Source organism: Corythoichthys intestinalis, chromosome 7 (genome assembly GCF_030265065.1).
Source record: "Corythoichthys intestinalis isolate RoL2023-P3 chromosome 7, ASM3026506v1, whole genome shotgun sequence".
Classification (NCBI taxonomy): Eukaryota; Metazoa; Chordata; class Actinopteri; order Syngnathiformes; family Syngnathidae; genus Corythoichthys; species Corythoichthys intestinalis.
Genome location: NC_080401.1, coordinates 6289171 through 6312292, shown reverse-complemented (window position 1 = coordinate 6312292; position 23122 = coordinate 6289171). Strand labels below are relative to the sequence as shown.

Sequence of the window (23122 nt, the reverse complement as noted above, 5' to 3'; positions counted from 1 at the left end):
TGTTTTTTTTTCTATTCTACCATTCTGGTCCCACTTTGACAGCCTTAGCAATCTAGTCGGTAGAACTCAGATTGGCATGAAATCATTGCTGAACAGGCGGGAAATTGGCTCTGTTATTTTTGGAGCAGAGTCGCGAGGGACCGTCAGACCATCATCCTCTCTCTAATGAGAAGGTGATGATGGCAATGCTTGGAGAGGAAAGAAGAGAGGCAATAAAATGGCATCTCAAACATGTGGTGGTCATTGTACAGATGATCAAAGAGGTACACCTGAGAAAGCATAAAGATGACTAGTAGGAACTTAGATGAAAAATCATACCAGCATGATACTCATAAAATTCTACAGCAAATAACCATGGACAGAATCCCGTCTTTGGTCTGCGCCGCTGAGTATGTTTACATTGCTGATGAAAGTTTTGTTTTGTGTACAAATCCCTACAGAGAAATTTCATCCATCTCTATCTTCAACCTGAATGGATGTGTCACAAAGAAATTAGTCTTCCATTGATAAGAAATTGTTATTATCATTTCAAATTCATGCTTTCAAAGAGATTTTCATTTACTATACTTGTTCAACTGTAGTACTGGCAGGCTAAATCAGTGCAATTGCTCTAAAGACTAAAAATATATGCATTAATGAAACCAGATATAATCATGGCCGAGGGAATTAATATGGCAGTGGTTGAACACTGCCCCCTACTGCCATGCATTCGGTACATTGCAAAATACTTGTGACAGGTACTCAGCAAACGTGAGCCAATAAACTATTAAGTTTCATGAAAAAAAAAGAGTATCAGCAGAAAGGAAAGACAGGTATTTATTAACCAAAATATTTATACTTGTTTACAGGGCTGCAGAATTATATTTCAAAGAACTCAGTGTTTTTTTTTCTCCTGTAGTGCAGAATTACATTTCAGTACATTAAGGTTCTTATTTGTGATTCTAATATTTTGCGTTTCTCATATGACGACTTGTATTTACCTAATTCGAAAACATATTATGAACTCTTAAGACATACATTTAAGGAATTTCTATTAGAGTGGTTGTTTTCATATGTGTTGCATTGTGTCTTCAAATTCTTATAGATTCTTCATGTGTAATGTTAGGAATAAATAGCGACTATCCTAAGGTTTTCCCCAATAACCATCCAGCATTAAGCAGTAATTTCTGTAGATAATTGTCATTGTTTTTCAGATGCATGGGGACTTAAGGCAGGGGGCAAGGTCGTTCCACATGGACCCTGAAAGTGAAAGCTAAAACCACATAGCAAAATAAATCATCAATACTCAAAGTAAAAAATATTATTGTAAACTCTTAAGATACTAAGAAGAAAACTGCAACCTACTTGAAACGCATAGTAGCCGGTGTGTCTTCTAGATTGAACTCTGCCACAGGTACGCCTCTTGCAGCCACCTGAGGTGCAAACATGGCCGCTGGATACACCACCGACGACGTGCCAACCTATGTGGTCGAAATATGTTTGTTTAAAATATAGAGGGACGTAGTAGGGTGTGTTAGTTATAATTTGGAAGATCAGTGTTTAGCACAGAAGATGGTAATGTTGACAAAAATTAAGAATTGGGCGACAAGAGCAAAACCCATCAACATGTGTCTTAACATGTCTGAATCAGCTCTTGGTGAAGTATCATTTTCTTCAGGTATATGATTTAAATGTAAAATTATATCAAAACATGAATATGACTAAATATATTTTAATATGTTACTAATTGCTTATAAAGCACTATAAGGCGCATCGGAGTATAAGGCGCACCTTCAATGAATGGCCTTTTTTAAAACAGTTTTCATATATAGGGTGCACCGCATTATGAGGCTTAGTAGTAGTAATAGTGGTGGTGGTTGGTGTTGAGTTAGTGCGTGCTGCACTAAAGGGGATGTCATTCCATTATTAACCACTATTGATCCATAATCAAGGCGCATCGGATTATAAGGCGCATGTCTGCTTTTGAGAAAATTGAAGGCTTTTAGGTGTGCCTAACATTGCTGCTCAAAAGTATTGGCACCCCTGCAATTCTTTCAGATAATACTCAACTAGGCCTGAACGATATTGGAAAAAACTATTGCTGCGATTTTTTGGGGGGGTTGCGATATATTGCGATATTATATTGCGATATTTAAAAAAATGTATATATATTTTTTTCAAGAAATTTTCACAAGATGACTTAAATAGCTGTTTGGAAAGACTTTAGATGACTCACCGTCACCACAGTGTACAGTCATCCCTTGTTTTTCGCGGTTAATGGGGACCAGAACCCGCCGCGATAAGTGAAAAACCGCGAAGTAGCGCACCTCCCCCATTTTTTTTTTTTTTTTTTTGGTGTGTGTTTTTTGTGCCCAATGTATTTATTCAGATTTAGCATTGGAAAGAGATACATATAAGACATGTTTTTTTCTCACTTTCCCCCCAAAGTGATTTAAAAAATGTATATAAATAAATGTTTTTTAAGCACTTCAAATGTCATAATTCTGATAAGTTTAAAACATAACTGTCCAACCAAATCATTTTTGAACAAGAATAAAGTACTGTAGCAGATAAATGCTTGGCTTTATTAAATGCTTCTGTCTATCTACTTTAGTTGTGACCGTTGAAGTGACATGTAGAAATTTCAAACTCCTCATGATCACTTCTGGCATTTAAATGTCTCCAACGTCCCCACAGTACACACATTCATTCCAGCGCGGCTTCCTTGCAACTGTTTAACAAGTTAAACGATGATTGACAGATGCCCGTGTGAAGTCTGCTTCTTTGGCCAGATCAAAGCCATCGTTGTGCCGCAGTGACTGAGAGGATCAAAAGGCTGGGAGCGGGAGGGTACAAGGCTGTGCGCAGACCAGAAAGTGAGGCCTATGTGGATAAAAAAAAAAAGAAAAACTATCGCACGTGCTTGCGATGGGACTATTGCGCACACGCACATCGCGATGGCGATGTTTAAACGATATATCGTTCAGGCTTATACTCAACTATCTTCTACTTAACCCTGAAAAGACAGAAGTCCTTATAATAGGCCCGAAAAGTGTGAGAGTCTCTTTAACTGCCCAGATAGTCACTCTGGACAATGTAAGTGTAGCCTCCAGCACCACAGTTAAAAACCTAGGAGTTCTATTTGACCCAGACTTATCGTTTAAAGCTCATATTAAACAAACCTGCAGAACTGCCTTTTTTCACCTGCGCAACATAGCCAAAATTAGAAATACTTTATCTAAAAACGATGCAGAAAAATTATTTCCCGCGTTTGTAACATCTAGATTGGATTACTGTAACTCCCTACTTGCAGCTTGTCCTAAATGTTCTCTAAAAGGTCTTCAGCTAGTCCAAAACGCAGCAGCAAGACTTTTAACAGGAACTAATAGAAGAGAGCACATCATCCCTGTGCTCCAGGCCCTTCACTGGCTTCCAGTGGAGTTTAGAATTGAATTTAAAATCCTCCTTCTTACATTTAAGACCATGAATGGCTTGGGGCCATCTTATCTCACCGATGCTCTGGTTCCATACCGCCCCAACAGAACACTCCGCTCTCAGAATGCAGGTCTATTGGTAGTTCCCAGGGTTTCTAAAAGTACTGTCGGAGCTAGAGCCTTTAGCCACCAAGCCCGTTTTATGGAATCAGCTTCCAGCTAGTATTAAAGAAGCCGAGACAGTCTGCACATTTGAGATTAGACTAAAAACGTTCCTGTTCGACAAAGCTTATGGTCAGGCTAGTTGAAGTCGGACTAGACTCACAGTTCAGTCTAAGCTGCACTAGAAGCTATAATGCTGGGGGAAGTACAGCCACTGAGTTCGATCTCCTTTTTCTCACTCTACCTACCACTTGCCTTACTTTCTTTCTATTTTCCAATGTTAATATCTAGTTGACTAGTCTCTTCATCACTAGTCACCCGATGTCCCCTTTCCCCCCTCCCCTCTGGGGGGGTGCTATTTTTCAGCTGCAGCCTCCTGTCTATCCGGACCCCTGGCTGGATGGAAGTCCTCATTGCCACCCCCGTCTCATCTGGCTAGATGGACCTCTTCTTGTTCCTTTACTCTATTGCATCTTTACAAACTGTAACCCCGTCTGCTAATTCCCATTAGCAGTCCTGGTGCATCCTGTCTATCCTTCCTGGGAGTGGATCTGTCCTGACTGTGGTACTCCCCAAGGTTTCTCATTTTCTCCCAAAGAGCTTTTGGAGTTTTTCCTTGCCGACATGGAGGGTCCAAGGATGGGGGACGCCCAGGACTTGAATTTTATTTATTCATCTTTATTTACTTCATTTGCCGTTTCTGACTGGGTATCATATTGTCTCTGCAAAGTCCTTTGAGACAACCTTGTTGTGATTTAGGGCTATACAAATAAAATGGAATTCAATTCAATTCAATTTCTCCCAGAAAATGATTGCAATTCCAAATCCGTTGGTAGTAATACCTTCATTTATTTTGCTTGCAATGAAAAAACCCAAAAAAGAATGGAAAAATAAATCATTATTGTTTTACACAAAACTCCCAAAATGGGCCGAACAAAAGTATTGGCACCCTCAGCCTAATACTTGGTAGCACAACCTTTAGACAAAATAACTGCGACCAACGGCTTCTGGTATCCATCAATGAGATTTTTACAATGCTCTGCTGAATTTTAGACCATTCTTCTTTGGCCAACTGCACGAGGTCTCTGAGATTTGAAGAGTGCCTTCTCCAAACTGCCATTTTCAGATCCCTCCACAGCTGTTCTATGGGATTCAGGTCTGGCCTCATTGCTGGCCACTTTAGAAGTCTCCACTGCTTTCTCTCGAACCATTTTCTAATGCTTTTTGAAGTGTGTTTTGGGTCATTGTCCTGCTGGAAGACACATGACCTCTGAGGAAGACCCAGCTTTCTTACACTGGGCCCTAAATTATGCTGCAAAATTTGTTGGTAGTCTTCAGACTTCATAAGGCCATGCATACGGTCAAGCAGTCCAGTGCCATAGGACGCAAAGCAACCCCAAAACATCAGGGAACCTCCGCCATGTTTGACTGTGGGGACAGTGTTCTATTTTTTGAAAGGCCTTGATTTTTTTTCCTGTAAACTTTATGTTGATGCCTTTTCCCAAAAAGTTCTACTTTTGTCTCATCTGACCAGAGAACATTTTCCGAAACGTTTTTGCATTTTTTTAGGTAGGTTTTGGCAAACTCCAGCCTGGCTTTTTTATGTCTCTGGGTCAGAATTGGGGTCTTCCTGGGCATGCTACTCCTTTTTCATTCAGACGCCGACGGATAGTACGGGTTGACACTGTTGCAACCTCGGATAGCAGGACAGCTTGAACTTGTTGGATGTTAGTCGAGGTTCTTTATCCACCATCCGCACAATCTCTTGTCAATTTTTCTTTTCCGTCTACATCTAAGGAGGTTAGCCACAGTGCCATGGGCTTTACACTTATTGATGACACTGCGCACGGTAGACACAGGAACATTCACATCTTTCGAGATGGACTTGTAGCCTTGAGAATGCCCATGCTTCCTCACAATTTTGCTTCACAAGTCCTCAGACAGTTCTTTGGTCTTCTTTCTTTTCTCCGTGCTCAATGTGGTAAACACAAGGTCACAGGACAGAGGTTGAGTCAACTTTAATCTATTTTAACTGGCTGCAAGTGTGATTTAGTAATTGCCACCACCTGTTATGTGCCATAGGTAAGTAACAGGTTTGATTGATTGATTGATTGATAGGTAAGTAACAGGTGCTTTTAATTACACAAATTAGAGATGCATCACATGATTTTTCAAAGAGTGCCAATACTTTTGTCCGGCCCATTATTGGTGTTTTGTGTAAAATGGTAATGATTTTTTTTTTCTTCCCCCATTCTCTTTTGGGTTTTTTTCATTGCAAAAAAAAAAAAAAATGAGGATATTACTACCAAAACATGTGTAATTGATATCATTTTCTGGGGCAAATTGAGCATTATCTGGCAGAATTACAGGGGTACCAATACTTTTGGCCAGTAGTGTATCATTTAGTGTAAATCATTTGAAGTTACGCAGCCGGGTATTTTCACAAAATGTCTGAATCCAATGATTTTTTTTTTTTCTCTATCCTTTATTCATTGGCAGCCCTTGACAGAGATAGACGCCCAACCCCGTTCAAAATGGGTTGGACGTCTATCACCATCATTAGCACTGCAACACTCCCAGCCATCCCGGTTCGAATAGATTTGACATCCATTGCCATCCGTGATAATTATCATGGTAATGAAAGCTACATTTTTCTGTCAGTGACAGTATGCAGTAGATAAGTAGTGTGTAACAAGTGTCTCATTTAATTTAAGTAAGTACACCCTTACAATAGGCCAAATATAGTGAGGGTTAAGAAGGAGGGTGAAAACAATGCTATTATATTGTTGATTAAATTGTCATAAAGGTCCGAAGAAATGGTGGCCATGTCAAAAAATGAAAATGACTTAATGTAATTTTACACGTAGAAAATGAATTTAGCACTCAAATCTCACTGTCTTTTACCATTTAATAGTCATTTAATCTAAAAAAGTGCATCAAGAAATGCCCACTTTTTTTTCTTAGCAATTCTGGTTGTGACATCACAACCATAATTAATGATGATGCATAGCTTTCTAGTGCTGCACTGGTTAGTGCTGCTTTTATGAAGTAAAACAAAAGTTAACATTTTTTTTTTTTTTAAATTACACGTCCTGCGATGTGACTACTGCACATGCACACTTTGCGATGGCGAAACGATATATTGCGCAGGCCTACCATGGACAGCATGACCGCAAAAATCTGCAGCACGTTCTGGGTGTGAAATCTTCTATTTGGAGATTTTTTAGTAGGCGGGGCCAAGGCATCTCAGAAAGGAAGACTAATTATGATCTACTGTCATTCCTTAGCCTGTTCTGTTACTTTTTCTTTATATGGATTTGTGTAAAAAAATATGGTCTGCTATTATTTTGAAGTCACTTGTCATATTTCATAATACCTTTAAGATGATTAGAAACTTCGTAAACTGCGTTAAAAAAAAAAAAAAAAAAATCACACTCTCCCCAAAAATACCTTGAATATTCCTGCACACAACTACTCACCACTAAACAGAGGTCACATTTATCCAGCGCTTTCTCTGCTTGAGCTAGGGTGTTTGAATCAAGAGCCTCTCCAAACCAAATCACACATGGCCTCAGCAGACCAGAACACCCTGCTTGTTCACACCTGAAAACACACAATGATTAGAGTTCAATCAAAGAGAGCAGAAATTCTTGACAACCCTTGCTACCTGGGTAGGTCCTGGACAGGGATCTGAGCATCGTGTGTTTCTGGGTCTGGAGCTCTGAGGAAGCAATTTGAAGCAAGTGGTTAAGCATCGAGTATTTTCAAGACATTTTGCTCTTTCACAGCCCCAAAGCACATTTGCTGCCTGTGTAAGAAAAGTCAACCAATGAAAGCAGTTAGATTGCCCAAGGCTTTCTCTACAAAAGAGAGGAAATGTAATTACACCACTACTGTATACATGAATAAAAAATAAGACATTGCAAGTATCCACGCTAAGTCATACTTTCCAACTGAATCAACTTCAACATGAGTGTTTCTTCATAAAAGGTAACAACATGATGGTTTCTATTTCTAATACTGTTGACAATTTGGTTTTCAATTTTAAGTAAGACCTCTTAATCAGCCTTCTATCCCCAATGCAGTGCTATGGCTGTTTCCATGCAAAAGCTGGCTATTGTAACACAAAAGTCAATAACCATCAATACACATCTCACTTACCCTTTGCCCTCCAGAGCAGCACAAATGGGGCTCTTGTAATTTGCTGCTTCATGACCACAATTTATGCAGCGTGTTTTAAACAGACTTCCTGGATAAGAAAGCAAGGGCCGGAATGGTGAGGGCTTAAAAGAAACACGTTTTGTTTTAATTACAGGTTAATAATGAAACTACAAACGCAAATAAAATGTAGTTCAAGCAAAATGTTGTGTAAAAACATTAAACTCAAAAGTAGAGGCCGACTGATGTTAGATTTTTTTTTAAATGCCGATACCAATATCTAAGAATTCTATTAGCCAACTCCCGATATCAAAAGCCGATTTTGTAAGCCGATATACTTTTAAAACACGTAGATTATGCTAAAGCTTAAGCTAACGCAAATGCTACGCTAACATTATGACTTACATTTAGAGTGTAAAGGTCACTCAGTAAACACCTTAAAGGGTAAGTTCAGAGTTTTTGATATTAGGATTAATCCTCAAGTTAGCGGAGGTTTAATTAGTCGGTGGAGTTGATTTCAACAAATTCCGTGCAGTTTGTTAGTTATTTTAAAATCTCAGGGCTCCGGAGTGGCTAAGCTAGCGCAAGTCAATGGTCCCGCCCTAGCATGCCAATAAAAAAATGATATTAACAGATCTAACATAGTCAAATAAATTTAAAATGCAGATAGTTGTTCAAAATACCTATGCAGCTAAAACAGTGTCAACAACACCAAATTAGCGTAATTCATTTATTTCGACGGGACTATTTAGATGCATAGTGTGACCACAATAGAAAGGAGTGCTTTGGCCACTCGTGCTCATGTCATGCTGCATTTGAGGAAGGTGGGAAGTTGGACTTATCCCACTCGGATGGTACCAGTTGCATCCTCAAAGCATTACAAGTGTGTATTTTTTTAGCCATCAAAAGACATGTTGACCTCCAGCAAACCTGCCTTCTCGTAAGCGATCAAATAGTGGAGAAAAAAACGACGGCTAAGGTAAATAGACAACACTGTAAACTGCCTTCTTTGGTTTTACTATTGACGGTCTGCTTTTTGTCGGGCAACGCATTTTGTCCCTGAAACTAAAAACTAACTGCATGGAATTTGTTGACATCAACTCCACCAACTAATTAAACCAAAAGCCCAATGTCAAAAATGCAGAGTTTCCCCTTAAAAGTCTAAAGAAAATTGCGTATTGTCTCATGCAAGATAAAACAACATTTTACAATATTTACAAACTAGGCAAGTCTGAAGCTTCCTGTAGCAGCCCGCCTTCAGGCTGCTGCAGGTTCTTTCCGCTGTCCTATCATCAGCCTGTTCAAAATCCCTTTTAATCTGGTTTTTTTTTTGTTGTCTGATGGCCGATGTTGTAAAAAAAATTCATATACCGGCCGGTATATCGGTCGACCTCTACTCAAAAGTTTCAGTCACAGTAACTGATAGGCTGTCATTCAAAAACAAAAGTTATGTGCTGGACAGAGAAGACAAATATGTGAAATGTGACAAATTAGAGAGCAAAACAATTAGCAAAGATGGTTACAAGTCCTTAGTACAGTATTCTAAATATTTAACTATGACTGGCCACGTTTACGTGGAGAAAATTTGCTTAATCCGATCAGTATTGGGATTAAAATTATGATCGAATGCACAGTTTTCATGGACACAAACATTTTTGATCCGAGGTGTTTATGCATCACACTTTCAGTCGGAACAAATTACTTTGACATGCGCAGATTGCTACCTTCAAGTGGTGTCGTAATAATAGTAAATATCCTTTGTCAAGTTGAAAATTGCATGTGAACATCCCCTCAAGTCGTATTTTCTTCTAGGATTTTATTATGATACCCATGTTTCCGCGACGATCTTTTACTTTTCAATATGGCGGCGCACAAACGAGAAGTTTTGAATGGTAAGAAACTATGTTTTTCTAAGAAGGTCTTTTGATGCCAGCATAATAATGTAGTGTACACATTTATAAAAGTTTTTTAACCAAGTGTTTGCCAAAGCGTTCAGTTACAAACCAAAAACTAACCGTTTGCATTTTGATGCATTCTCCTCTAGTTGTAGTATATAAATTAATAGGTCTAAAACACTTTTGCCCACACAACAAACCAAAATAATCAACAAAAGCACATGAACAGGACTTGCTCGTAATTACCAATTAGCTAGTGGTAAGAATCAACTTTCCCAAAACACTTGAAGGCACCATGACCAAATACCCCGGCAATAATAGAAGAAGCCATACTGACTTCAGTGTCAACAAAATATCGCTCCGTCCATTTGTACATCAAACGTTTGCGTTATTTCGTATATTTTTGCTGTTTTTCTACTATCAAATCTTTTACAGATTTAAAGATCCTTCAATATTTACAGCAACATATTCATTTTGGATACAAACCAGTTTAGTCTTGCGCTTAAAGTCTTCCGTTCACTAGGCTTTTAATAGCTTCCGGGAATAACAAACACATATACTGACGTGACTGACATGCACGGTAAAGACGGTTTGCTCCGAAAATGTTTTCATTCGCACCACTCAGATTATGAATTGGCATGAACCAACCCACTTGTTCGGAATAGAATCTTGATCGGAATGAGCTGGATCAGGTTAGAATTTTCTGAATTGGGTGTGTACATAAAGCATTTTTATTCCAATCAGGCTTTTAATCCGAATAAAAGTGTCAATGTAAACGTAGACTATTTCCTGTTCACTTGCATCAAAGGAATCATCAAAGGAAATCCAGTTCATTAGTATAATACACTATTTACCATGAATTTCAAGGATATTTTTGGATCCAGCACGGCGGTGAAGTTCATCAATGTTCTGAGTAATGACAGTAACAGAACGGCCCTGTTTGGCCAGACGCTCCTCACACTCTGCGATGGCCAGGTGAGCTGGATTAGGATTTTTCGTAAGCATAACTTCACGACGGTAGTGGTAAAACTCCCAGACACGAGAGGGGTTCCTAGAGAAGGCCTCAGGAGTGGCAAGATCCTACAAGGGTAAAATAGCAAAAATTCAAGAGGAAATAAGTTTTACATAGATTACACAATTCTGATTCAAGTGCTCATCTCATCGATTGGTTGGTAATTACTCAGTGTGTACCCTACCACTCGCCTAAAATTAGTTACAGTGCTGGCCAAAAATAACGGCACCCCTGTAATTCTGTCAGATAATGCTCAATTTCTCCCAGAAAATGATTGCAATTACAAATTCTTTGGTAGTAATTAGGGATGTCCCGATCCAGGTTTTTGCACATCCGAACCGATATTGTTTTGCGCTTCCGATCCGATACCGATACTGGCCGATACCGGCCTATCTGAGCATGTGTTAAAGTTTAAAGTTATTTCGCCTCCTTACTTAGTTGCTAGACTCATGTTGAAAAGGGTTTTAGTACTCTTGATAACAACTAGCCAGCTGAATTAGGTGAGTTTGAATAACACACAACAGTTGGTAACAAGAAACTGACCTGTTTATTCAGTGACAAAGACAAAACATTATAAATAACAGAAATGGCATAGTCAGTCTGTAAAATGTGCAAATAATATTGTAAACTGTCTTAAAAAAGCAAAACACACAAACAACCTCAGTGGAAAATCCCACAAACCCCCCAAGCTATTAGATGCTTTTAATGTTTCGTGCATTAGTTACAATAATTGTATAAAAAGCCTCTCAGGTTTAGATAAACGACTATTTCAGTATCAAGTTAACATTTTAAAACAGTAAATAAAATACTCAAGTCCCCATTCTGTCTCAGCAGCTTTAAACTACATTCAATTCATTTAATTTTGCGAATCAACTGTTGAAGTTGTTAAAATGGCTCCCGTTATTCCATAATTTTCCTTCTGTCTACTTTCGACATGTGAAAGTTTTAAAACTTTTTTGAAGATAGATTCAAGTCAATATTTTGCCGATTTAGGAGTATTTTAGATAAAAAGTTAATTAGGTTCGCTTGGAAGGTTCACAACAGCCTACTAGGGAAGTCTCCTGCTTTAAGATGGCGGCTGTTTACTAACGCATCTAGTTTTCCATATGTCAATGTTGCTAACGCCGTCGTCTGTCATTTTGCATCTAGTTCTATATACATATGATATTTATTATCTACAGTAAAACGATGTTGACGTAGTTTGTAGCGAGTGTCAGCAGCAGTCAGGTATTCTTGTGTTTTTTATCCAGCGGCATGAGTTGAGCTAAAGCCGTGAGTCGAGCATTGGCATTACCCGGGTCTATGACAAACATGTTTACTCTCGGGACGCAATGCGGTCCGTTTCTCATTGCGTCCCGAATACCGCACTGTGTATTAGTTCAGCTTTACTTGACATATTTCAATAATCGGAATTTGGATGTTTGTGACTCGTTCTCGAATCTTACACGGCTGAAGCGCTCAAGGATGTAATGATGGCTGGGCTGATGATGTTATACCGTGGTTCTAAGTGTTGGATGGTGCGGTTTTACTCACGAGAGATAATGGCTCGTCATCCAGAATGAATTCATCGGCAATGACTCTTGTTATCCCCTAGGCTTTGGGACTGTCGAGTGCCAGTTTGTCACGCATAGCAAAAGTTTCTGCCAGTGTTAGATGCGTAGGACCTTTCTTTTTGTCTTCGGTTTTCATAACATACTCCTCATATTGTTTGTGGTGGTATTTCGCTAAATGCTTGATTAGGTTGTTGTTTTAAAACTTCCTAACGCTTTACCACCACGCTTGACTTGATTGTGGCATATGTTGCATTCTGCCTCTTCGTCTTTGTCGTCCTTTAAGGTGAAATAACCCCACACAGCTGACATTTTTACCGATAAAGTCTCTCGGTAAATTGGGAGACGATAATGTAAATGTAGTGTGTTGAAGGTGTGCCGTAAAATGCGGTCAGGATTTTAGGGAAACCGAAGCAAAAACTGGAATGGATTATGTAAATCGGTGCGCTGGAAAACCCGGACCGGACTTTCAAAAAAAACTGGATCGAAATTTTTCCGTGTCGGCCGATCCGATACCGATGCGCTTTTTTTTGCCCATATCGGCGTCCGAGGCGATCCAAATATCGGATCGGGACATCTCTAGTAGTAATATTTTCATTGATTTTTCTTGCAATGAAAAAACACAAAAGAGTCTTCAGACTTCATAATGCCATGCAAAAGGTCAAGCAGTCCAGTGCCAGAGGCAGCAAAGCAACCCCAAAAACTCAGGGAACCTCCGCCATGTTTGACTGTGGGGACCGTGTTCTTTTCTTTGAAGGGCTCGTTTTTTTTCCTGTAAACTCTATGTTCATGTATTTTCCCAAACATCTACTTTTGTCTCATCTAACCAAAGAACATTCTTCCCATATGTTTTTGGATTTCACAGGTAAGTTTTGGCAAACTCCAGCCTGGCTTTTGTATGTCTCTTGGTCAGAAGTGGGGTCTTCCTGTGTATCCTACCATTGAGTCCCTTTTCATTCAGACGCCGACGGATAATACGGGTTGACACCTCGGATAGCAGGACAGCTTGAAATTGTTTGGATTTTAGTCGAGGTTCTTTATCCACCATCCGCACAATCTTTCGTTGAAATCTCTCGTCAATTTTTCTTTTCCGTCCACATCTAGGGAGGTTAGCCACAGTGCCATGGGCTTTACACTTATTGATGACACTGCACACGGTAGAGACAGAACATTCAGGTCTTTGGAGATGGACTTGTCGCCTTGAGAATGCCCATGCTTCCTCACAATTTTCTTTCTTAAATCCTCAGACGGTCATTTGGTTTTTTTTCTTTTCTCCATGCTCAATATGATATACCCAAGGACACAGGACAGAGGTTGAGCCAACTTTAATCCATTTTAACTGGCTGCAAGTGTGATTTAGTTATTGCCAGCACCTGTTATGTGCCACAGGTAAGTAACAGGCGGTTAATTACACAAATTAGAGAAGCATCACATGATTTTTCAAAGGGTGCCCAAACTTTTGTCCAGCCCATTTTTGGAGTTCTGTGTAAAACGATAATGATTTAATTTCTTTTCCATTCTCTTTTGTGTTTTTTCATTGCAAGCAAAATATATGAAGATATTACTACCAAAGCATTTTTAATTGCAATCATTTTCTGGGAGAAATTGAGCATTATCTGACAGAATTGCAGGGGGCCAATACTTTTGGCCAGCACTGTAGGATAGGCTTCAACACAACCAGGAACCTAATGTGGATAATCAGTATAGAAAACGGATGGATTGAAGTTCTTGCAGGGTCTGACCAAAATATCTGCAGTCTCATCAAATCTCTTTCATTATTCTTCACTAAGGCACATCGAAGTTGTCACCAACATCTGGATGTGTTCTTCAGCCTCCTGACCGATGCTTGGGCTCTGGATGAATTTTAGGCATGTTGTCAAAGGTAAATTTGCATTCCCCACCCAACTTTCATGGGCTGGTGGGTGTCTCTGGGGGACTGGGTGGTTGACTAGTGGCTTCGCAGGGTAGGCAAGCTGCCCTGGCTGAGGCTATAATCTAGGACTGGGTTCATCATATTAAAAGTACTTTAATTTGGCACGAAAACATTATTTCAAAAGGTGTTTGGATTGAAATTTTAACTAAATAATATTAAAAAAGATTAGAAATATATTTGAGTGTCGACAAGACTTTAGTCATGGACTATATATGTGAGATGACTTTGAAAAAGAGTGGTGATTCTTCCTTCGTTAGAGCACCATAGTGACAGGCAGTATTGGTCACACGATTTCTTCATGAGCTAAACATGCTGTCAGACCCACTAATACCAATTAGCCACTGAACAATATTATGTTCAAATTTGATTTGTCTTCATCTGATTCCTATAATTTATCAAAGAAAATATGTGGATGCATACCTGAGCTTGCCACTTTCTCCAATAGCCCCCCGCTCCTCTGAAGGTGGGGACTCCACTCTCTGCACTCACCCCTGCCCCGGTGAGGATGACTACATTGGATGCCTTGGAGAAGTGCTCCCTAAAGGCTGCCAGGTCTATACACAAAAATCAATGCCCATTACGAGTTCTCTCTTTTAATTTGTTCGTGTGACTGTAGCACTTACCTGAACTTGGTCTGGTCATACTTGGACTGCAACACCCCTTCCTTAGAGGAGCATAAAGGTTTATCAGCCCTCTTGAGGTCAGCCGGTGGACAATCATCAGGTTTCAATGACTAGAGGTGAAGTAACATTGTGAGAGAAAGAGGAGTAGTCATCAAATTTTAATTCCAATCAATCAATCAAAAACTGGGGATGTCCCGATACCATAATTTTGCACCCGAGTCCGAGTCACCAGATTTTGAGAATCTGCCGATATGGAGCCTCGATCCGATACAGTTTAGTTTAGTAGTTTTTTTAAACAAAAGTTATAAACATGTTACGGTACTCTACTGTTTGCAGTACTTCTTCTACTTTTTCCGGGAGTGTTGCGGACTACAAAAAATATATATTTTGGTTTTATTTGTGGACAATGCCATTATATTTATGGATTATTTTGTTACTTTTTAGCCCTTAATTAAAAAAAAAAAAAAAATCATTATTTATTTTTTTTTAATTAAAAACCATACACTTCATAATATATTGATGGGACACAGGGCGCAGGGCCGATGAATAGGGGGCCTATCGCCATCAAAGCTGACCGAGTGGAAATACAGACAAAGAGCTTTTTACAATGAAAATTCTTGTGAATAAATGCTTAAATCCCTGAATTTTTTATAGATATGGACGTAAAACAGTCTCGATTCTTTGTTAACAGAGAAAAAAAATGTAGTTAGCATTTATTTTATGTAAATATTGCGAATTATGACGCCAATGCCGTAGCTGTTAATTTCTCCCATTGTTTTTTTCACAACGTTTCAAAATGCATGCATGGTACGAAACATATATTAACTACCCTGAATCCTCGAACAAATCACTCCTGAGACAATCCTTTCTGTTTGAATGCGGTACAGCTTTCGTACTTTTTCAACCTAAATCTGGCATTGGATCGCTGCATGTGTTTTAAAATAATTGCGACTGTCTTTGCTCAACTAAAGCGGAGTGTGGGATGACCCCCTACTTGAAGGCGTGGCACAGTGTCTGGGGAGGGTGTCCCATCAATATCATTATGAAGTCTATGTTAAAAACCTTATCCTTTTCACCTGATTCAGATCCTCTGAAAAATGGCCCGATCGGCCCAATTTCCGATCCAATAAAAAACCTCTCTTTAACAGAGGTACACCTAATGTGTACCTGCTAATACTCTTTCCAGAAAGTTAATTAAGCATAAATCTAAGAGACACAATATAACTTTCAAATAATCAAAGTTTATGATTTTTCTAAAACAATTTATATGTATTATACTGCTGCAAATAAGTATTTGAACACCTCAGAAATTCAATGTCAATATTTGGTACAGTAGCCTTTGTTTACAATTACAGAGGTCAAACATTTCTTGTAACTTTTCACCAGGTTTGCACACACTGCAGCAGGGATTTTGCACCACTGCTCCACACAGTCAATCAGGTTTCTGGACTGTCACTGAGAACACAGAAAAACAATTTATTTGTATTATACTGCTACAAATAAGTATTTGAACTTGAAATGTGGATTTTTGTTTTTAGATTGTCTCTCATAGTGGACAAGCACCTACCATTAATATTTCAAACCCGCCCATCATTTCTAAGTGGGAGAACAAAATCGCAGTGTTCAAATACTTATTTTCCTCACTGTAACGACACCACAATATTCTATTGTTTTGACTATGACGTATGTATTGATATGTACATTTTACGAGATTAGAACCGAATGTTCTACACAAGGGTGTAGGTTTGCATAGGGACGGCATAACACCACAAACTTTTCAGGATGCTCAAATTGTCCCCGCCAACCTTTAAGCAGCCTTATATGCATTATACCAGGTGATTCAAAATGAATGTTCAAAATGAAATCATCACGCATGTATTAATTTTAAAATCATTGAAATAGACTAGAATAGATTAATTGATTCGTTAAAGGGCGGCCGTGGCGCAGATGGTAGCTGGAGTTGTCCTTGGACCGAAGGGTCAGTGGCTCGATTCCCTGCTACGACTGCCCACTGTCGAAGTGCCCTTGGGCAAGGCACTGAACCCAAATTTGCCTCCAATGGCAGCGCCTTGCATGGCAGCAGCACCATTGGTGTGTGTGAATGTGTGCGTGAACAGGTAAATGTGTGTGCTAATGTAAAGCGCTTTGGGTATGGTAACCATGCATATAAATGCACTGTATAAGTCAATTTACCATTAATTTGATTAAAATGAATTAATAGTTTAATAAGAATTAAAAGTCTTTTTACAAGTAATTTTTACAAATTAAAAGTCATATCGGCTTGATGTTGTCCGTGCTGCTGGCGGTGGTCACATTGAGCAATTGTAAAGCATGAAATAAAAACAAAGTTACGTATAATACTTGTGTCCAGCTAGGTATTGGCCCGAATATAAGACGGCCCTGATTATAAGACGACCCCCTCATCTTCAAGACTCAAGTTTGAAAAAAGACTTTTTGAACACCAAATTAATTTTTATACAGAAAATAATGACAGTACATCCGAAACAAATGATTATAACAATATATTTGAGGGAAAAGGAAGTTATTTTGCCTCATTCAAATCTTAATATCTAAACATTTAAATATGTCAACTAAAGTGCAATCACATTCGTAAATGAATGGCTTCTGGTTTCTGAAATGTAAATAAACCAATCTATTGTGATAAAACAACAAAATTGCAATAACTGTATTCAGGGCCGGAGTGGGACTCATTTTCGGCCCTGGAATTTCATGCCTCAGACCGGCCCACTCATTTAAAATTATGTCATTATGCATACACGTGTTAAGTTCAGTGTTCTCTAAAGCCGTGTACTGTAATTCTGTGTATTCCAATTCAGTGCAGGTCATGGTTGTTTAACAAGGTGGCTTTATTTTAACAAGTGCAACACAACATATTTTGAACAAATTTAAAAATGGATTTTAAAAAAAACTATATTAAATGATACATTTGAAAAATAAATTAGGCCTGTCAAATGATTAAAATTTTTGATCGAGTTAATTACAGCTTAAAAATTAATCGTAATTAATCGCAATTCAAACCATCTATAAAATATGCCATATTTTTCTGTAAATTATTGTTGGAATGGAAAGATGAGACACAAGATGGATATATACATTCAACATAAGGTACATAAGGACTGTATTTGTTTATTATAACAATAAATCAACAAGATGGCATTAACATTATTAACATTCTGTTAAAGCGATCCATGGATAGAAAGACTTGTAGTTCTTAAAAGATAAATGTTAGTACAAGTTATAGAAATTTTATATTAAAACCCCTCTTAATGTTTTCGTTTTAATAAAATTTGTAAAATTTTCAATCAAAAAATAAACTAGTAGCCCGCCATTGTTGATGTCAATAATTACTTACACAATGCTCATGGGTGCTGAAGCCTATAAAATCAGTCGCACCCAAGCGCCAGCGGAGGGCGGCAAAACTCCATAAAGCACAATTAACAAGTGGGCATGTCATTGTACTGTCATTTAAATCTGTCTGAGCAGGGCATGTGCGTTAATTGCGTCAAATATTTTAACGTGATTCATTAAAAAAATTAATTACCGCCCGTTAACGCGATAATTTTGGCAGCCCCAAAATAAATGAATAAATAAGACCTTTTCTGCAACATCAAATATTAACAAAATGAGTGCTTACAGATAAAACAAACATAGCAACATAACAATATGAAAAATAAAGAATACGTATTGCACATTGTAACAACTTCTAATGATACTATTATCCATTTTCCATTTCCACTTTAAAAACGCCACGTAATTGATTATATTAATTCTAATGTTAACTCGCTGAACGACATGGCAATCCTACCTTCCAGCTCTGCACCTGTGGTGTGTTCATTATGGCTAATGCTTGCTGCTACATATCCCTTGTGAGGTGCTACAAGAAGCCAAAGTTTCCACAATTACATATTGTCGTATCACACGGTGCAAGTTGCATTTTATTCGCCATGTGGCCTTACCACTTTCGTTGTAATCCTCTGTAGTTTGAGGCAGCAAGGTCGTTGCATGAAAAAAATTAGCTATTTTCGCGCATTTTGCCGATTCTTTCACGAGTGCTTTTCTCTTTTTAATTCTTATTTTTCAGCGCCACCCTTGCTCTTTTTATCCATCCGAGCACCGAGATAGCAGCTAATTTGGCTCAATACAGACTACAATTAGGGGGCGGAGCTGCATGCTGTATTTTTCGTCTGCACACGTGAGGATGAGTCTGGAAAAAAACAATAATACTGTTTTTTTTTTTTTAAGACGGCCCACAGGGACAGCGGTAACAGAATGTAAGTTATACTCAGTGACACTGTCATAAATAAATACCAAACAAAAAATGATAACAGTGTAATTTTTTTTTTTTTTTTTTAAATAAAACGCGGACCGGCCCATCTGGCCGGCCGGCCCTTCTGGAATCGTCCAGAAGCTCCCGATTAGTCACTCCGGGCCTGACTGTATTAACCATCAAAGTGAAGTCTAACTGTAACTGTAGTGTTAAAACAATTCTGAATAAGGAAAAACATTGCAATAAAATAATGCAAACTGGTTAAACTTCAGAGTAGCTGAGATCTGTATCTGGTACCATCTAGCGTCGTGAATGGGTATAAAGTCTAGATAGCGAATATAAGACAACTCCCTCTTTTTCAGTCTTATTTCAATGTAAAAAACACCGTCTTATATTCGGGCCAATACGGTAATTGTTTTTTGTTGTTGTTTTTTTTACCACAATGGTTTTGGCACATTCTTTTTGAATCCCCCTGTACAATGAGTTCAGTCATACAGATAATTTAGATTGTCTTCCCATATGTTGTAAGGAAAGAATTGACCCTCTCATTATTTAGTGAATTATTTTCTCGATGTTCAAACTGACATTTACTGCTTTTCACTTGCTGAATGCGCCGGTCCAACCCCCTCCCTCCCTCAAAGACACGTTTGATTACCTGATGACTCGACCCACCCCCGACACACACACGCAGGCACACCCTGACAGAAATACGTGTCGACAACATGTCGCCTCCTCTGCCCCCCCCCGAAGAGGAGGGATATTATGAGGGTAATGTAAAAAGACGTTAATGTAGAGGAGGTGGGGAACACACTACAAATTTTGCTATTGAAGTCCGATTTGCATCAGAGTTAGCATAACATTAAACTGTGTGAATTTGCTAACCTGCAAAACTCGAGTAGGAAGCTGCTTAGAGAGAAATGTCCCTTTGTTTGTTTTTTCTACTGTTAACGTTAAAGTGTGAGAAATGTAGTGAACTCAGCTGGAAACTATAGAACCAAAAAAACGTAAGCAAGAAGCTGCTTAGAGAGAGGCGGGTGCTGCATAACCTCATATGTTGCTCACTGAACACAACATGCACAAAACATATTAGTTAACCATGTACAAGAAAGAAAAACAAAAAAAGGGATGCCGCAAGCTACCCACACAAGCTTTGCGACCGACTATTCGATCGTAATCAACGTAATGAACACCCCTGATTTGGCATATCAATTAATTAGGTTCATATTTGTGAGAAATGTAGTCCTGACCCCCGTTCACCCAGTCTGTTTGGCCTTATTAATGTCCCATCCCGAGCAGTAAAGTACTGCGGTCAAGCCACCCTCCACTCGTTAAAACGAAGTCAAGCTAGCCACCCCTCATTTGGATCATTGTGTGCATTACGGTAAGGCAACGCGCTGGCTTCCTAATGGTGCAACTTGCTGTATTCATAATGGAACGCGGTGGCTGCCCATTTCCGCTGTCATTTCGCCTGATTTCAAAAATTGATTAAAAAAAATCTGGCTGATATCCCGGGACGGTTCCACTTCTGAGGTATACTAGAGTACCCCAAGACTCGAACTAAAGTACTCTGATAAAATTCTGATGTATCATTTCAAAATAAAAGTACTTTGAAAATTGCCAATTTTTGCTGTCATTTCGCCTGATTTAAAAAATTAATTTAAAAAAATCTGGCTGATATCCCGAGACGGTTCCACTTCTGAGGTACACTACCCTACCCCAAGACTCGAACTAAAGTACTCTGATAAAATTCTGATGTATCATTTTAAAATAAAAGTACTTTGAAAAATGCCCATTTTTGCTGTCATTTCGCCTGATTTCAAAAATTGATTAAAAAAAATCTGCCTGATATCCCGAGACGGTTCCACTTCTGAGGTATACTAGACTACCCCAAGACTCGAACTAAAGTACTCTGATAAAATTCTGATGTATCATTTCAAAATAAAAGTACTTTGAAAAATGCCCATTTTTGCTGTCATTTCGCCTGATTTAAAAAATTAATTAAAAAAAATCTGGCTGATATCCCGAGACGGTTCCACTTCTGAGGTACACTACACTACCCCAAGACTCGAACTAAAGTACTCTGATAAAATTCTGATGTATCATTTTAAAATAAAAGTACTTTGAAAAATGCCCATTTTTGCTGTCATTTCGCCTGATTTCAAAAATTGATTAAAAAAAATCTGGCTGATATCCCGAGACGGTTCCACTTCTGAGGTATACTACACTACCCCAAGACTCGAACTAAAGTACTCTGATAAAATTCTGATGTATCATTTCAAAATAAAAGTACTTTGAAAATTGTCAATTTTTGCTCTCATTTTGCCTGATTTCAAAAATTGATTAAAAAAAATCTGGCTGATATCCCGAGACGGTTCCACTTCAGAGGTATACTAGACTACCCCAAGACTCGAACTAAAGTACTCTGATAAAATTCTGATGTATCATTTCAAAATAAAAGTACTTTGAAAATTGTCAATTTTTGCTGTCATTTCGCCTGATTTCAAAAATTAATTTAAAAAAATCTGGCTGATATCCCGAGACGATTCCACTTCTGAGATACACTACACTACCCCAAGACTCGAACTAAAGTACTCTGATAAAATTCTGATGTATCATTTCAAAATAAAAGTACTTTGAAAAATGCCTATTTTTGCTGTCATTTCGCCTGATTTCAAAAATTAATTTAAAAAAATCTGGCTGATATCCCGAGACGGTTCCACTTCTGAGGTACACTACACTACCCCAAGACTCGAACTAAAGTACTCTGATAAAATTCTGATGTATCATTTTAAAATAAAAGTACTTTGAAAATTGTCAATTTTTGCTCTCATTTCGCCTGATTTCAAAAATTGATTAAAAAAAATCTGGCTGATATCCCGAGACGGTTCCACTTCTGAGGTATACTAGACTACCCCAAGACTCGAACTAAAGTACTCTGATAAAATTCTGATGTATCATTTCAAAATAAAAGTACTTTGAAAATTGTCAATTTTTGCTGTCATTTCGCCTGATTTCAAAAATTAATTTTAAAAAATCTGCCTGATATCCCGAGACGGTTCCACTTCAGAGGTATACTAGACTACCCCAGGTCTCGAACTAAAGTACTCTGATAAAATTCTGATGTATCATTTCAAAATAAAAGTACTTTGAAAATTGCTTATTTTGGCTGTCATTTCGCCTGATTTCAAAATTTGATTAAAAAAAATCTGGCTGATATCCCGAGACGGTTCCACTTCAGAGGTATACTAGACTACCCCAAGACTCGAACTAAAGTACTCTGATAAAATTCTGATGTATCATTTCAAAATAAAAGTACTTTGAAAATTGCTTATTTTGGCTGTCATTTCGCCTGATTTCAAAAATTAATAAAAAAAAATCTGGCTGATATCCCGAGACGGTTCCACTTCAGAGGTATACTAGACTACCCCAAGACTCGAACTAAAGTACTCTGATAAAATTCTGATGTATCATTTCAAAATAAAAGTACTTTGAAAATTGTCAATTTTTGCTGTCATTTCGCCTGATTTCAAAAATTAATTTAAAAAAATCTGGCTGATATCCCGAGACGGTTCCACTTCAGAGGTATACTAGACTACCCCAAGACTCGAACTAAAGTACTCTGATAAAATTCTGATGTATCATTTCAAAATAAAAGTACTTTGAAAATTGCTTATTTTGGCTGTCATTTCGCCTGATTTCAAAAATTGATTTAAAAAAATCTGGCTGATATCCCGAGACGGTTCCACTTCAGAGGTATACTAGACTACCCCAAGACTCGAACTAAAGTACTCTGATAAAATTCTGATGTATCATTTCAAAATAAAAGTACTTTGAAAATTGCTTATTTTGGCTGTCATTTCGCCTGATTTAAAAAATTAATTAAAAAAAATCTGGCTGATATCCCGAGACGGTTCCACTTCTGAGGTACACTACACTACCCCAAGACTCGAACTAAAGTACTCTGATAAAATTCTGATGTATCATTTTAAAATAAAAGTACTTTGAAAAATGCCCATTTTTGCTGTCATTTCGCCTGATTTCAAAAATTGATTAAAAAAAATCTGGCTGATATCCCGAGACGGTTCCAC

At 38.2% G+C, this 23122-nt stretch overlaps 1 protein-coding gene across 6 annotated transcripts in view; it reads right to left on the bottom strand.

Moving 5' to 3' along the window:
• Window positions 1-406: 406 nt before the first annotated feature.
• sirt5 (sirtuin 5) overlaps window positions 407-23122 on the bottom strand; it is a 39543-nt gene continuing 16827 nt past the window's right edge. For 3 of the 6 annotated variants that reach the window (XM_057842009.1, XM_057842008.1, XM_057842007.1), the window contains 8 exons: window positions 14747-14856; window positions 14544-14677; window positions 10483-10708; window positions 7737-7824; window positions 7243-7296; window positions 7055-7178; window positions 1345-1460; window positions 407-1252 (listed from right to left, as the gene is read on the bottom strand). In XM_057842009.1, coding sequence (XP_057697992.1) covers window positions 1180-1252; window positions 1345-1460; window positions 7055-7178; window positions 7243-7296; window positions 7737-7824; window positions 10483-10708; window positions 14544-14677; window positions 14747-14843 — 912 coding nt within the window. In that variant the 5' untranslated portion in view covers window positions 14844-14856 and the 3' untranslated portion in view covers window positions 407-1179. The remainder of the gene's footprint in view (window positions 1253-1344; window positions 1461-7054; window positions 7179-7242; window positions 7297-7736; window positions 7825-10482; window positions 10709-14543; window positions 14678-14746; window positions 14857-23122) is intronic. The other 3 variants (XM_057842006.1, XM_057842004.1, XM_057842003.1) reach the window with 1 other exon arrangement.